The sequence below is a fragment of the Oncorhynchus clarkii genome, unplaced genomic scaffold, assembly GCF_045791955.1.
Source record: "Oncorhynchus clarkii lewisi isolate Uvic-CL-2024 unplaced genomic scaffold, UVic_Ocla_1.0 unplaced_contig_9754_pilon_pilon, whole genome shotgun sequence".
Classification (NCBI taxonomy): domain Eukaryota; kingdom Metazoa; phylum Chordata; class Actinopteri; order Salmoniformes; family Salmonidae; genus Oncorhynchus; species Oncorhynchus clarkii.
In genome coordinates, this window is record NW_027258651.1 from 8655 (window position 1) to 22897 (window position 14243).

The following is a 14243-nucleotide window of genomic DNA, read 5'->3' on the forward strand; positions in this document are numbered from 1 at the left end:
CCAAACTATCCCTGTCCAAGACCACCACAACCCAACCTAGCCCTGTCCCAGACCATTACCCAACCTAACCCTGTCCCAGACCATTACCCAACCTAACCCTGTCCCAGACCACTACCCAACCTAGCCCTGTCCCAGACCATTACCCAACCTAACCCTGTCCCAGACCATTACCCAACCTAGCCCTGTCCCAGACCACTACCCAAACTATCCCTGTCCAAGACCACCACTACCCAACCTAGCCCTGTCCCAGACCACTACCCAAACTATCCCTGCCCAAGAACACCACTACCCAACCTAGCCTTGTCCCAGACCACTACCCAACCTAGCCCTGTCCCAGACCACTACCCAACCTAGCCCTGTCCCAGACCACTACCCAACCTAGCCCTTTCCCAGACCACTGCCCAAACTATCCCTGTCCAAGACCACCACTACCCAACCTAGCTCTGTCCAAGACCACCACTACCCAACCTAGCCCTGTCCCAGACCACTACCCAAACTATCCCTGTCCAAGACCACCACTACCCAACCTAGCCCTGTCCCAGACCACTACCCAAACTATCCCTGCCCAAGACCACCACTACCAAACCTAGCCTTGTCCCAGACCACTACCCAAACTATCCCTGTCCAAGACCACCACTACCCAACCTAGCCCTGTTCCAGACCACTACCCAACCTAGCCCTATCCCAGACCATTACCCAACCTAGCCCTGTCCTAGACCATTACCCAACCTAGCCCTGTCCCAGACCACTACCCAACCTAGCCCTGTCCCAGACCATTACCCAACCTAGCCCTGTCCCAGACCACCACCCAACCTAGCCCTGTCCCAGACCATTACCCAACCTATCCCTGTCCCAGACCACTACCCAACCTAGCCCTGTCCCAGACCATTACCCAACCTAGCCCTGTCCCAGACCATTACCCAATCTAGCCCTGTCCCAGACCATTCCCCAACCTCTGTCTCTCTCATAGACCCCCAGACAGGGCTATGAGAGAGACAGACAGAGAAACAGACAGGGCTATGAGACAGACAGACAGAGACAGACAGGGCTATGAGAGGGACAGACAGGGCTGTGAGACAGACAGACAGGGCTATGATAGGGACAGACAGGGCTATGATAGGGACAGACAGGGCTATGAGAGGGACCGACAGGGCTATGATAGGGACAGACAGGGCTATGAGACAGACAGACAGGGCTATGAGACAGACAGACAGGGCTATGAGAGGGACAGACAGGGCTATGAGACAGACAGACAGGGCTATGAGAAGGACAGACAGGGCTATGAGAGAGACAGACAGGGCTATGATAGGGACAGACAGGGCTATGATAGGGACAGACATGGCTATGAGAGGGACAGACAGGGCTATGAGAGGGACAGACAGGGCTATGAGAGGGACAGACAGGGCTATGAGACAGACAGACAGGGCTATGAGACAGACAGACAGGGCTATGAGACAGACAGACAGGGCTATGAGACAGACAGACAGGGCTATGAGAGGGACAGACAGGGCTATGAGACAGACAGACAGGGCTATGAGAAGGACAGACAGGGCTATGAGAGAGACAGACAGGGCTATGATAGGGACAGACAGGGCTATGATAGGGACAGACGGGGCTATGAGACAGACAGACAGGGCTATGAGACAGACAGACAGGGCTATGAGAAGGACAGACAGGGCTATGAGAGAGACAGACAGGGCTATGAGAGGGACAGACAGGGCTATGATAGGGACAGACAGGGCTATGAGACAGACAGACAGGGCTATGAGACAGACAGACAGGGCTATGAGACAGACAGACAGGGCTATGAGACAGACAGACAGGGCTATGAGAGGGACAGACAGGGCTATGAGACAGACAGACAGGGCTATGAGACAGACAGACAGGGCTATGAGAGAGACATACGGGGCTATGATAGGGACAGACAGGGCTATGATAGGGACAGACAGGGCTATGAGACAGACAGACAGGGCTATGAGACAGACAGACAGGGCTATGAGAGAGACATACGGGGCTATGATAGGGACAGACAGCGCTGTGAGACAGACAGACAGGGCTATGAGAGAGACAGACACGGCTATGAGAGAGACAGACAGGGCTATGAGAGAGACAGACAGGGCTATGACAGGGACAGACATGGCTATGAGAGAGACAGACAGGGCTATGATAGGGACAGACAGGACCATGGTGCATCCGAACGGAAGCCTGTCAGAATTAGCCTGTGAGCTATGAGGTGAGACGAGTCTTGAGGGATTAGCGACAGGCAGCTAGGCTAACACTCTGTCCAGGGTCAGGACAACCAAGGCCATCACAAATATCTTACCTGATGTAAATCTCACTGTTAAGACACATACCAGGCAATGTACAGACTGTACTCGACAGTGGAGAATTGGCCCACAGTCACTCAGGGGTGTCCAGTTATGTGTCTCCATCCATTCTCTTGGGCTTAAAGCCAAATAATAAGGACTTTCTATTGGATGTGGAAAACATGTCGAGATTTAACTCCATGTCCCCATGAACTTCACACAGATAAAACATCAGTCAAACATATCCATACTGAAAATCTTCATACCTTATTTTCAGAATGAATCAAAATAACTTTCCTTCAATTAATAACTTCAACAAAAGCTGCTGTGATACTTTCTGTCATCGAGTATGGGGATTTGAGAGTGGAGGTGACAGCTGTGTGTAGACTGTATGGTAGGGGACTTCAGGTATGATGTCGTGGAGGGGGACGTGAGGCAGGGAATAGCTCACTAAGGCAGCCATCTTTGATCCCATGGTCAGATCTGAGGTAATTAGACCAATTTCCATGGCAACCAGATCACATTCCATTATCTACTACGCCATTGGCCGACGCTCTACCTTGCACACATGCACACACACACGCACACACACGCGAGTGAGTACATAGACATAGCTTCCTATGCACACATATACACACAAACACACACACACACACACACACACGTACATACACACGTTCCTGAAGCCCTGGAGAGCAGGGCCCAACAGAGATGTGAAGTTTAGATGTGCAGCAACAGCTAAACGCCGTGTCAGGTTTCTCTGGGCTCGTGCTAAATTTAACCCTCTGATCCTGCAGCAGTCAGAGGGTTTAAATGCCAACCTGCAGTTGCTGCTCCACACCAGTTGTTCTCCACACATCTTCCTCTCTCCACTAACCCAGGCCAGAAGTGGGAGAGGCTCACTCACACACTCTCTCCAACACACTCAGACCTAACACCCCTATAGAACACACACAGTAGAGCCCAGAGGAACCAAACCAGAGTCTTCGCCCCCTAAACTTCAGCGTCGACCAGTATGGAGCTTTTCGAGACCAACCCCTACTTCTTCCCCGACCAACGCTTCTACGAAGGGGGGGACAACTTCTACCAGTCCCGGCTGCCGGGTGGGTATGACCAGGGGGGCTACCAGGAGCGCGGGGGTTCCATGATGGGACTTTGTGGGGGTCTATCCGGGGGGGTTGGGGTAGGGTTGGGTGGAGGTATGGAGGACAAGGCAACCCCCTCTGGTCTCTCCCCCCACCCGGAGCCCCACTGCCCCGGCCAGTGCCTACCCTGGGCCTGCAAGCTGTGCAAACGCAAGACAGTGACCATGGACCGGCGGAAAGCGGCCACAATGCGTGAGAAGAGGAGGCTGAAGAAGGTGAACGAGGCATTCGAGGCCCTGAAGAGGAGCACCCTGATGAACCCCAACCAGAGGCTGCCCAAGGTGGAGATCCTGAGGAGTGCCATCCAGTACATTGAGAGGCTGCAGGCACTTGTCTCCTCCCTCAACCAGCAGGAGAACGACCAGGGAACACAGGGCTTACAATACCGCACCGGACCTGCTCAACCCAGGGTGAGTAGGAGACAGGAACGCAGGGAGGAAGAGATGGACGGAGTGAGGGATGAAAGAACCACACCAACCTACAGTAGAGGTCTGGGAGAAAGAGCAAGGTAGAAGGGAGGAGAGAGGGATGGAGGGAGGGAGGTTAACAGAGATACATGATAATAGGAGTGGTTGAGGAGGAAGAGAAAGAATATGAGGAAAAGGCTAAATGAGAGAAAAGATGTGAATAATGTGAGAGAGGGAATGACACAGTAGAAGAGAGGCGTCAAAGAGGGAGAGGCAGACTGGAGAGGGATGAAGGGAATGAGGAGTGAAGAAAGAGGGAGAGGCAGACTGGAGAGGGATGAAGGGAATGAGGAGTGAAGAAAGAGGGAGAGGCAGACTGGAGAGGGATGAAGGGAATGAGGAGTGAAGAAAGAGGGAGAGGCAGACTGGAGAGGGATGAAGGGAATGAGGAGTGAAGAAAGAGGGAGAGGCAGACTGGAGAGGGATGAAGGGAATGAGGAGTGAAGAAAGAGGGACCAGAGACTTGGAAACAGATGCAAATGACATGGATGGGAATAATCACCCCCAACATTTAGGAAATAATGTTATTTGAGTACATGTAGGCCTACAGGCATTAACAGTGCTTTAGGTAAGGCAGGCGAGGCGGTTGGGTGTGTTAGTTGTAAAGGCTTTTTATATGTCTGTGTGTGCTAGTGTGAGTCTGGTAGGAGGGTAGGTCTACGTCTGGTGTGTAAACTCTGATATATGGTGTTCGCCGCTCGTAGAATACAAGGTTTCAACAGAACAGTTCCAGAACAGAGCTCTTACATTCATTGACAGTTGTCATAGACAAGTACCGCGGACAGAGCCCTCATCAAACCATCCACTAACAACACAGACAGAACAGCACTTAGAGTTGAAACATTGAAACATATTGAAATATTGAAACATTTCACCCTGGAGTGCGTGAATTCCCTTGGGAGTGCTGCTATGGCTATTGTTTTAAAAGACATGCGACATACATAATTTGTATCCCTCATAAGTACTTCAAACACAGCACTCACCTAATCTTGATTTAGTTTCATCTTAACCTACCAGCTTTCAGAAACAGTTGTAATGGATAATGTGTTATGACACAGTAGTACAATCAATTATTCATAAAGTAATTGATGAAGCTGTGTGTGTAGTGAGTGGAGTTGTGGGTAGTGTAGTGTGTGTGCTTCACTTGGTAGAGCATGGCGCTTCCAATGCCAGGGTTGTGGGTTCGATTCCCATGGGGACCAGTACGAAAAAATCTGAAAATGTATTCACTCACTACTGTAGTGTCTGCTAAATGACAATTAAAAAAAAGAAATTTGTTTGATGAATCATTGAAAAAGAGACAGGCAACACCAGCTTCTTAGCTACGACAGACAAAGATGATCAATAGTAGTGTGTGTTTGTCGTTGTGAGTAGCGTAGTGTGTGTGTATAGTTGTGAATGAGATGATGTGTGTGTCACTGGCATCGTCTGTGTGGGGTGGGGCGTGACGTGTCACACAAAGCGGGGTGAATGACAGTGCCTTGTCTCCATGGTAACAGGTGTCGTCGTCGAGTGAGCAGGGATCAGGCAGCACCTGCTGTAGCAGCCCAGAGTGGAGCAACACCTCAGACCACTGTGCCCAGAGCTACAGCAACGAGGGTAAACACACAATGTATTACATTTCAGCAATGCACCCTGAACTTGTTGAAAATGTTAGCTGTTTTGACGCTCTCTCTCTCATGTCTCTCTCTAGACCTCCTGAGTGCAGACTCTCCAGAGCAGACTAACCTGCGCTCTCTGACGTCCATCGTGGACAGCATCACAGCAGCAGAGGGGGCTCCTCTGGCCTACCCTGTACCTGTGGACATTCCCAAATAAACCCAGAGCAGCAGACAGACATGTGTGCTGTTAACAGGTCCAATACATCACAAACCATCTTTTTTTACTCCCTTCCATGGGAAGGTAGTCACTAATGGGATATAACTGGATAGGTGAAAGCTATGCAGCGAAACCTACTGTACATTCCACCATCCAAGCATGTTAGATCAGTGACTACTTCAATGAAGGGAGGAAAGAAGGCCAGGCCCTGTGTGTCCCAGCTAGTTGCAAGTTAGCACTTGGACACCACACAGCACCATACACACCCACACACCATACAACACCATACACACCAACATAGGCCAGGAGGTTTTTCCAGGACTAACTCCTGGCCCTAACCTAAAGCCCTCACACCTCTTCCAGGCCTGAGGCCTTATTCCCTCCCTACCAAACCCTGTGGTCCACGTCTCCCTACCAGTAGGTTACGGGTCAGATCCTAACCTGAGAACCCACTGACATCAATCTATGCATGTTTTAGGACAAAAATCCAGTTCCCTGTGTGGATCTCAAGTTAGAACTGAGGCCCTAAGTGCCACTGGAAAGGAGCAACGAGAATTATGGTTTTCTGTCCTGACTTAATGCAGAAAAATATGTTTCCTCCTTTTCTAAATCTTTCCCTGATCTATCTTGCATTCTGTTTGCGTGTGTTATGCTTAAAAACATTAGTTTATTATTTGTGGGGCCAATATGTACCATGGCAGTTTTGACCAATGCATCTGCTTAATTTAAACTGGTAATGAATGCTAGTGATGTAAATACGTTCCGTTTTCTACAGAGTGGTTTTGCTATTTTATTTTCTATTTTTTTGCTAACTTATTTTTGAGTTTTATAATAAAGATTGTTGTGTATTTGTAGATGTCCCAAGAAGTGATGTTTCTGTCTAAACTTGCATTAAAGACCATTTTCAATACTTGGCCACAGTTAACGTCTTAACATGCAAGCACATACTTGCATGCCAACCATCACCTCAAAATGAACACACAACATCAACATGTATCTTTACAAAAAACAGCTTTACTTATGTCTATAGTGTCATAAATACAATACACTTTTTAAATAGCCAAATAATAAAATCTTGATTTGTCAGCATCATTTCACACCTGGAATAAATACACACACAGTACTCGTAGCTGCCACAGTAACACATTACATCTTTTAGACACCTTTAAAACATTGGCTGTAAAATCAAAAGAAATACACCCATCCAACACTTCACTAGTTCACTGACAGAGCTCTCTCATTGGAGGAGAGGAGGTCATACACACAACACGTGCTAGTGCTCGGGCAGCATCATTGGCCACTTTCACATCCCCATGGCAACTGGACAGGAAAGGGGCGGCAGGGGAAAAGTCCATATATGGCATCATCACTGTCTCTGTCAGGTGTCCTGTTTGTGAGGATTTCGTTTGGCTGATGCCTAGCAGCAATTTACTGTTTGATTTGAAACGAAGTAGAGAAAAACAACACCATCCATCCATGGAGGTTAGTCTAGGGTTTGGCTTTCGTAACATGCTGTTTCCCTTAAGTCTCAAATATTGGAGCCTATTGCTTTCATTTACACACACAGCTCATCCTGTATCCTCTCATATCTACAGGATCACCTACTCTACTCATGGTAGCTACATCAGTGTCAAATAGAGGAAGGAAACAAGTGGAGATAGGAAAGAGCAGGAGGAAAGGAGAAAAGGAGATGGGAAAGGAGGATAGGAGATATGAAAAGAGAGAAGGAAAGTAGGGGATAAAAGGCAGGAAAGGTAACTGAACCGTTTAGGTCTGGACCCAAGAACCTGTGGCTGAGAATCATAGTAGTAGTATCACATAGAGTAACAGGCCCCTGCTTAGTGAGTCCTTCATATAACTCCAGACACTGACAGCATATAAGACACACAGAGGTCCAACACACAAATAGAACAGTCACCACCGAATACAGGGCATTGGGTTTCATACAGCAATGATATTATAATATTCTCCATATATAATTCCAATATATATATTTATATATATTTATATAAAAAAACATATGTCATCCATTTTATTTACAGAGAGACAATAAATGATTAATACCTTGCATAACCGAGGGGACAACGTGTAGGTGGAAAACACCCAGGAGCTAGAGTAGAGTTAGACTAGAACCCACAAATTAGCAATTAGGTCTAGAACCCACAGAGTAGGAATTAGGACTAGAACCCAGAGATTCGGAATTAGGACTAGAACCCACAGAGTAAGAATTAGGACTAGTACTCACAGATTCGGAATTAGGACTAGAACCCACAGAGTAGGAATTAGGAATAGAACCCACAGATAAAGAATTAGGACTAGAACCGACAGATTAGGAATTAGGACTATGCGGGAGCACGACACCACAACAACAAGGCTACTGGGGGTACTGGGTTTACTGGGAATAGCAACTGGGCCGAGTCTCCTTTACAGCAGCGAGTGTGGCAATGAGCACGCTCAGAGTTCAAAGGTCAAAAAGTCAGAGGTCACCTCCGAATTGCACGTGTCCCACGGAGAAGGTGAGAGGTGACGCTGGATACAGGTCCCTTAACGTCAAGATCTCTCCCAAATTTGGCATGTCACTCTCGAAAGGCCGCAAGCATGTGTCCATACAGGTCATGGGAATAAACTGAGAGAGATACAAAGGAAGACAGAAGGAGAAAGCGAGGGAGAGAAAGAAAGAGGGAGAGAGAGAGGGTTGGCAACTGGGGTGGAACTAGCATGAGGTTTCCCTAAACCTTTTGTTAGCATTGCTCAGTCAGGAATAGGCTAATGGTCCTAGCCATTTGTTAGCATTGCTAGGATGTCTTACCTGTTAACGTTAGCTCCTGTTAGTAAGTGGAGTGGAGTTAGCATGAGTACGTCCGTACAGCAGAGGGGTCGAGTCTCTGGGGAGCCGGGGGAGGAGCTAGACAGTGTGTGGCAGAAGTGGGCGTGGCCGAGCGGGACAGAGAGGAGACAGCGTGCAGTGAGACAGGCAAAGCAAAGAGACCGGCACACACTCACACACGCATAAATGCCCTCACACACATCAAGCGTTAAGATGAAATCATTTTGTGGCTGTTATTGTTAGGGCTTGCATTGTCAGTGAATCGCAAAACACACTCAAATCACATCCACACGACTGCAATTCATTTAACTACGACCTCACAGTACCCCTTTCCAAACACACACACCTTCTGGTTGCAGCTGTTTCCTGGGCACCAGGGCCATGGACGGGGGCATGGACATGGAGGGCATACGGAACCCAGCGGGCAGTGTTTCCATGGAGCCCGCCATCATGCCCATTCCCCCTCCTCCCTCCCGCGCTCGGAAACGCTTACGCCACGATGGAGAGCGGCGGAACGTCTTATCATCCCCACTCTACACAGAGAGAGAAAGTAAACAAACAAACAGCCATGTAAAAGCAGTCAAAGTGGTTATAAAGAAACTGAATCCATATTTCACAGGAAGACGGCAAAACTGAAACACTTGTGGGTCCATTATATCCTTATTACTCACCTCCTCCAGTCTGCGGTCAGTGCCCAGAGCCAGGACGTTGTTGAACTCTCTCTCTAGAACCTGCCGAGCCTGGCGCACACACACACAGCATAATATACAGCATTTATACAACGGGTGGGTCTAATCCTGAATGCTGGTTAAAAGTGCAATCCATCCCGTCTATTCCACAAGTTATCACCGGCTAAATCTATAGTGGTAAAATGCCTATTTTGCCTCTGTTCCATCTGACAGCGCAATCCACTGTCTCATCAGCCCAGCCAGGCAATCTATATACTTTATCTCCACTATAAAAAGCATCTAGACATTATCTCACATTTCTTTTAGACAACAGCTGAGATTTGTATAAACCTTAGTGTCTGTCTCTCCGACATTTGCAACATTGTTTCAATTTTCAAATTTGATCTCCAACTGTCCCACAGTAATGAACGTGTAGGGGTGGGTCAAGAGTTGGGACGAAAGAGAAAGCCAGGCAGCGTTTTTCAGCCAGTCGAAATCATGAATCAGCTGGCATCATTTTTATGGATATATATACAAAGAAATGTCAATTGAAAAAGGGTCAAACGAAACCAAATGCAGCTAGTTTGCAGTCTTCCCAGCTTCAGATTGAAGTTATTGTGTTAGCTGTGTTGTTGGCTAGCTCCTCTGAACAACAGCGTCCTAACGAGAGAGCACATTTTCTATGCCTGGTGAAATGGTGCCTAATTAGCTCATTGTTATGGATGTATCCAAATAAATGTCATTAGAAAACAACTTAAACAAATGCAACTACTGTTGTTGATTTTTCTTCACTGATTGGCGTGACTCTAAGTTAGTCGTAGTTGGCTAGCTAGCAAGCAAAGGGATAAGAATGTTTCCAGCCAGAGTGGCAACCGAACCAATAGAACGAATGACCAGCCGGCTTGGGTAGCAACCCTAGATTTGTTTCGGGACTATATCTTGTGGAAGGATGAAATAGTATGACTAAAGTTATCAAAATAAAGTTTTTAATTAAAATATGTCAATCATTGTTTGAAAATGTTGTTAACCCATTGTATAAAAGTTATAATGTTTTCGAAGCCAGTGGAGGATATATTGGCATGGTTTGCCGGCCCGAGACGAACTCCCGTGCCAATATATCCTCCAAACACCAGCTTTTCTGGCATTATCACTTAAATAGACAGCTGGCGTTACTCCTAGGGCTGTGGCAGTCATGACATTTTGTCAGCCGGTAGGTAATTGTCAAGCAAATGACTGCCGGTCTCACAGTAATTGACCGTTATTTAACATAAACATGTTTAGTAGCATCTCCGGGCTTCCACACCATAGACATTTGACTGGTAAACTCATGGGTACACTCGCAAAGGCTGCTTGGTATTGTGGTGCAATAATTTCCATTGGAATGCAGAATGTTCATTCAAATAATACTAACTAATGTGGCTCATGCAATGGAATGTATACTTGAGTTGAGTTTGAGTTTATTTTATTTTTACAGGGACAGTGCACATTAATCAACGTTTCAGTAAAAGTGCCGGTTTTAGCCAGCCGGCTAATTTTCAACCGCAGTCCCTGGGCAGGTTATTAAAAACAATTACAATATAGACAATAGCAACATAGAACAAGCAAGACATAGCAACATAGGACAAGCAAGACATAGCATACAGACAGAGCAACATAGGACAAGCAAGACGTAGCATACAGACAGAGCAACATAGGACAAGCAAGACATAGCATACAGACAGAGCAACATAGGACAAGCAAGACGTAGCATACAGACAGAGCAACATAGGACAAGCAAGACGTAGCATACAGACAGAGCAACATAGGACAAGCAAGACGCAGCATACAGACAGAGCAACATAGGACAAGCAAGACATAGCATACAGACAGAGCAACATAGGACAAGCAAGACGCAGCATACAGACAGAGCAACATAAAACAAAAAGCAGCAAGACAAAATTCATAAAAGCAACAAAGTGTTTCCACACCTCACAAGCTACAGACAACAGACAACATGGAAAGCGGCAACACACAGCTAGGGACCATGTTCACAAATCTGATTGACCTTTAGCCATGTCTTCAAGCATTTTGTGAAAGTGTGATATGTGGTGCAGTTATGTGTGTCTGATGGCAGTGTATTCCAGACATGGGAAGCTCTCACAGAGAATGCAGATTTACTAAAGGTGCTTTTCCTTAGGGGAACTATACAGTCACCTCTCATGGCAGACCTTGTGGATCTGCTGCCATATGTCTGGGTTTTCTGTTTAACAAAAATATTGAGTGGAGGGGGAGCCAGGCCATTAAGGATCTTGAATACAAGACATGCGTCAGTGTATTGCACAAGATTTTCCCAACTCAAGAGCTCATGCTTTCTAAGGATGTGACAATGATGATGGCTATTGGGCTTCCTATCAAGCACTTTGAGAGCCTGTTTGTAGACAGACTGAATAGGTCTTAATGTTGTACAGCAAGCTTGGGCCCAACTAGTCAAGCAGTATGTTAAGTGGGGGAGTATCATAGATTTGAAGTACAGTTTTGCTACCTCTGTAGTCAAACAATTTTGTATAAATCGGAAATTAGCTAGGTTGAATTTGGTTATTTGAATGACCTTTTTCACATGCTTTTTAAAAGAGAGGTTGGAATCAAGTATGATGCCAAGGTACTTAAAATCGGATACCACCTGGAGCTTCTCCCCTGACACATAGACATCTGGCTCAGTAGCATCTGTTGCCCTCTTTGTGAAGAACATGCAAACAGGTTTTTTCACATTGAGATGCTTTGCTCCAATGGGTGCACTCAAAATGGCTACAAGTCCACCCATTATGTCATCATTGACTAGGGACGTCCGTTCTATTATGTGTAGGCCAACTGTAGGACAGTGAGAACAGCAGTAACGTTATAGCCTCAATAAACCTAGTTTCTCTCGGTTTGATGCAGTCAAGTCAGGTACTATGTAATCGGATGGAATGATAAATAACTAGCAAGAAGTTAGTCTAGCGCACGATAACAGTGGTTGCGGTCTCTCCCTCCATGCCTGCTCTGGTGTTCCGAGCCTCCAGTGTCTTACTCACACAAACACACACACACTCGGCCTCTGCTCCCTAATAGTCTAGAGCTGCTCGCTCTGTGCCTCTCTCTCTCTCCCTTTCTCTACAGCTCTGTTTTGATAAAGTAGCGAAACAATGGGCTTTTCTGCTGCTTCCCTCACTCAGATCGGACCGGTTGTCTTGTAGGTCCTTGTCTTGTAGGGTTTTAAAAATGTATTTATGCATATTCCGGGGCTTCCCGTGTCCATTTCCAAACAGGAGCCCTAATTCTCATCATCATTTGTCCTCATCATTCAGATTATTCACATTTAACCATGAAGTGTTTAGAGAGTAATTAGATGGACAATAGAGCACTGAGTACCAGGCAATTAGCGTTTGGTAAACTACCCATCAGCAGCATTGATTTGAGCAGTTTTGAATGCCAACGGTCACAGGGAATTTGACTGGGTCATGACTCGTGACTGGTGTGGCGGTAATATGCTAACTGTGACAGCCCTAGTCATTCCTACACAGCGCTAGTCCCTCGACCAAGGGTGTGTGTCTGTGTGTACCTGTGTGTTCTGCATGGGGATCTGCAATATGAGAGCCAGGCTGCTGTAGTCGAAGGTCTCATCCAGAGCAATGAGAGCCCCGTGGACTCCACTCTCCATCAGGTTGGTATTGTAGTCCTTCAGACCTATACTCTGGACCCAGTGCACTACCTGCTCATTGGTCCACACTAACGCATCTACAGAGAGGGGGGAAGGGGTATGGAAAGAGGGGGAGAGGAGAGAGAGACAGAGAGAGGTGTATTACTATCACAGCATATAGACCAGTGCATCTAATAAACAGACAGAGAATATCATATCAGAAGTATTCACACTCCAATAGTGTACTCTCAATGGCATACTGCCTTTGTTCTGAATAAGCACAGCTGTCACCCAGCTTTTTCAGAGAGGAACAGGCGGTGTGTGTGTGTGTGTGAGGAGGGGGGCATCTGATGTGACAGGACAGCTGAGTCAAGTTCATATGCAGTGCTGAAGGTCATAAGGTAGCAAAGCTTTAGCTGGCTCTCTGTGTGTGTGTGTTCATGTGCGTGTGCGTGCGTGTGCGTGTGTGTTCGTGTGCGTGTGTGTGTTCGTGTGCGTGCGTGCGTGTGTGTGTTCGTGTGCGTGCGTGTGTGTGTGTGTGTGTGTGTGTGTGTGTGTGGAGATAGCAGTAAAAGGCTCAGCTGTCCATACATAGAGCTCCAACCCTCTTAAATCCTGTGTGGCTCAGTTGGTAGAGCATGGTGCTTGCAACTCCAGGGTTGTTAGTTTGATTCCCATGGGGGACCAGTATGAAAATGTATGAACTCACTACTGTAAGTCGCTCTGGATAAGAGTGTCTGCTAAATGACTAAAATGTAAATGTGCTGTGTCTGCAGACCACTGAGACAGGATCTCACATGATGATATTTAGAATGAGAGATCCTGTCTATGAGTATGGATGTTTACCTTTCATGTCGTGCATGCTCTCCTCTCTACGACGGTCCAGGTCTTTCCTGTCGTAATTCAGTCTCTTCAAGCACATAATCCCATACTGCAGACTGGCCCTGATACACACAATATTATTTGTGAATTTTGTATTCCCACATTTTTATGGGTTAAATGTCATTGTTGACTGCACAAATTGAATACATATGTCATCACTTTTATGCCTATTTTTCCTATATTGATATTGAAAGTGTAGCATGGCAGCTCCAAAGAACGGTTGCTCTTGCCGTGGTGGCTGGCTGGTTACCATGGTGACTGACCTGTGGAAGCTGTCAACCATCTTGAGGTGTGTGCGGAGGTCTTTCTTGGTGAGGTGGTCCAGCATGCGGGCGTCCACCAGACACTCCATGAAGTAGGAGCGGTACTGAGGCAGACCCAGGCTGGGCAGCCACTCATTACCGATCCACTCATGGTTCATATCCCCGTATGCCAGAGTCTGTGTGTCAGGAGGGACACAGTTAGTGAGTATGTT

General features: G+C 46.9%; 2 protein-coding genes across 2 annotated transcripts in view; one reads left to right on the forward strand and one right to left on the reverse strand.

Annotated features, from left to right (window-relative positions):
• Positions 1–3143: 3143 nt before the first annotated feature.
• LOC139397826 (myogenin-like) lies at positions 3144–6646 on the forward strand. The gene is made up of 3 exons (XM_071144248.1): positions 3144–3861; positions 5418–5517; positions 5612–6646. Exons 1-3 carry the CDS (start codon positions 3322–3324, stop codon positions 5734–5736), a joined length of 765 nt encoding a protein of 254 aa, XP_071000349.1. The 5' UTR covers positions 3144–3321; the 3' UTR covers positions 5737–6646.
• Positions 6647–6744: 98 nt separating this feature from the next.
• Positions 6745–14243, reverse strand: part of LOC139397827 (liprin-alpha-2-like) — a 31534-nt gene continuing 24035 nt past the window's right edge. Inside the window, exons 24-30 of the mRNA XM_071144250.1 lie at positions 14032–14207; positions 13733–13830; positions 12809–12984; positions 9235–9303; positions 8910–9096; positions 8546–8641; positions 6745–8362 (exon numbers count right to left, since the gene is read on the reverse strand). Of these exons, the coding sequence (XP_071000351.1) occupies positions 8583–8641; positions 8910–9096; positions 9235–9303; positions 12809–12984; positions 13733–13830; positions 14032–14207 (765 nt within the window). The 3' untranslated portion in view covers positions 6745–8362; positions 8546–8582. The remainder of the gene's footprint in view (positions 8363–8545; positions 8642–8909; positions 9097–9234; positions 9304–12808; positions 12985–13732; positions 13831–14031; positions 14208–14243) is intronic.

Bases quoted from the DNA above. Each gene is read 5' to 3' on its own strand.
- LOC139397826 (XM_071144248.1), top strand. From the start codon at position 3,322: ATGGAGCTTTTCGAGACCAACCCCTACTTCTTCCCCGACCAACGCTTC. The intron at 3,862-5,417 runs GTGAGTAGGAGA...CCATGGTAACAG, and splicing joins CCGGACCTGCTCAACCCAGG to GTGTCGTCGTCGAGTGAGCA. The intron at 5,518-5,611 runs GTAAACACACAA...GTCTCTCTCTAG, and splicing joins CCAGAGCTACAGCAACGAGG to ACCTCCTGAGTGCAGACTCT.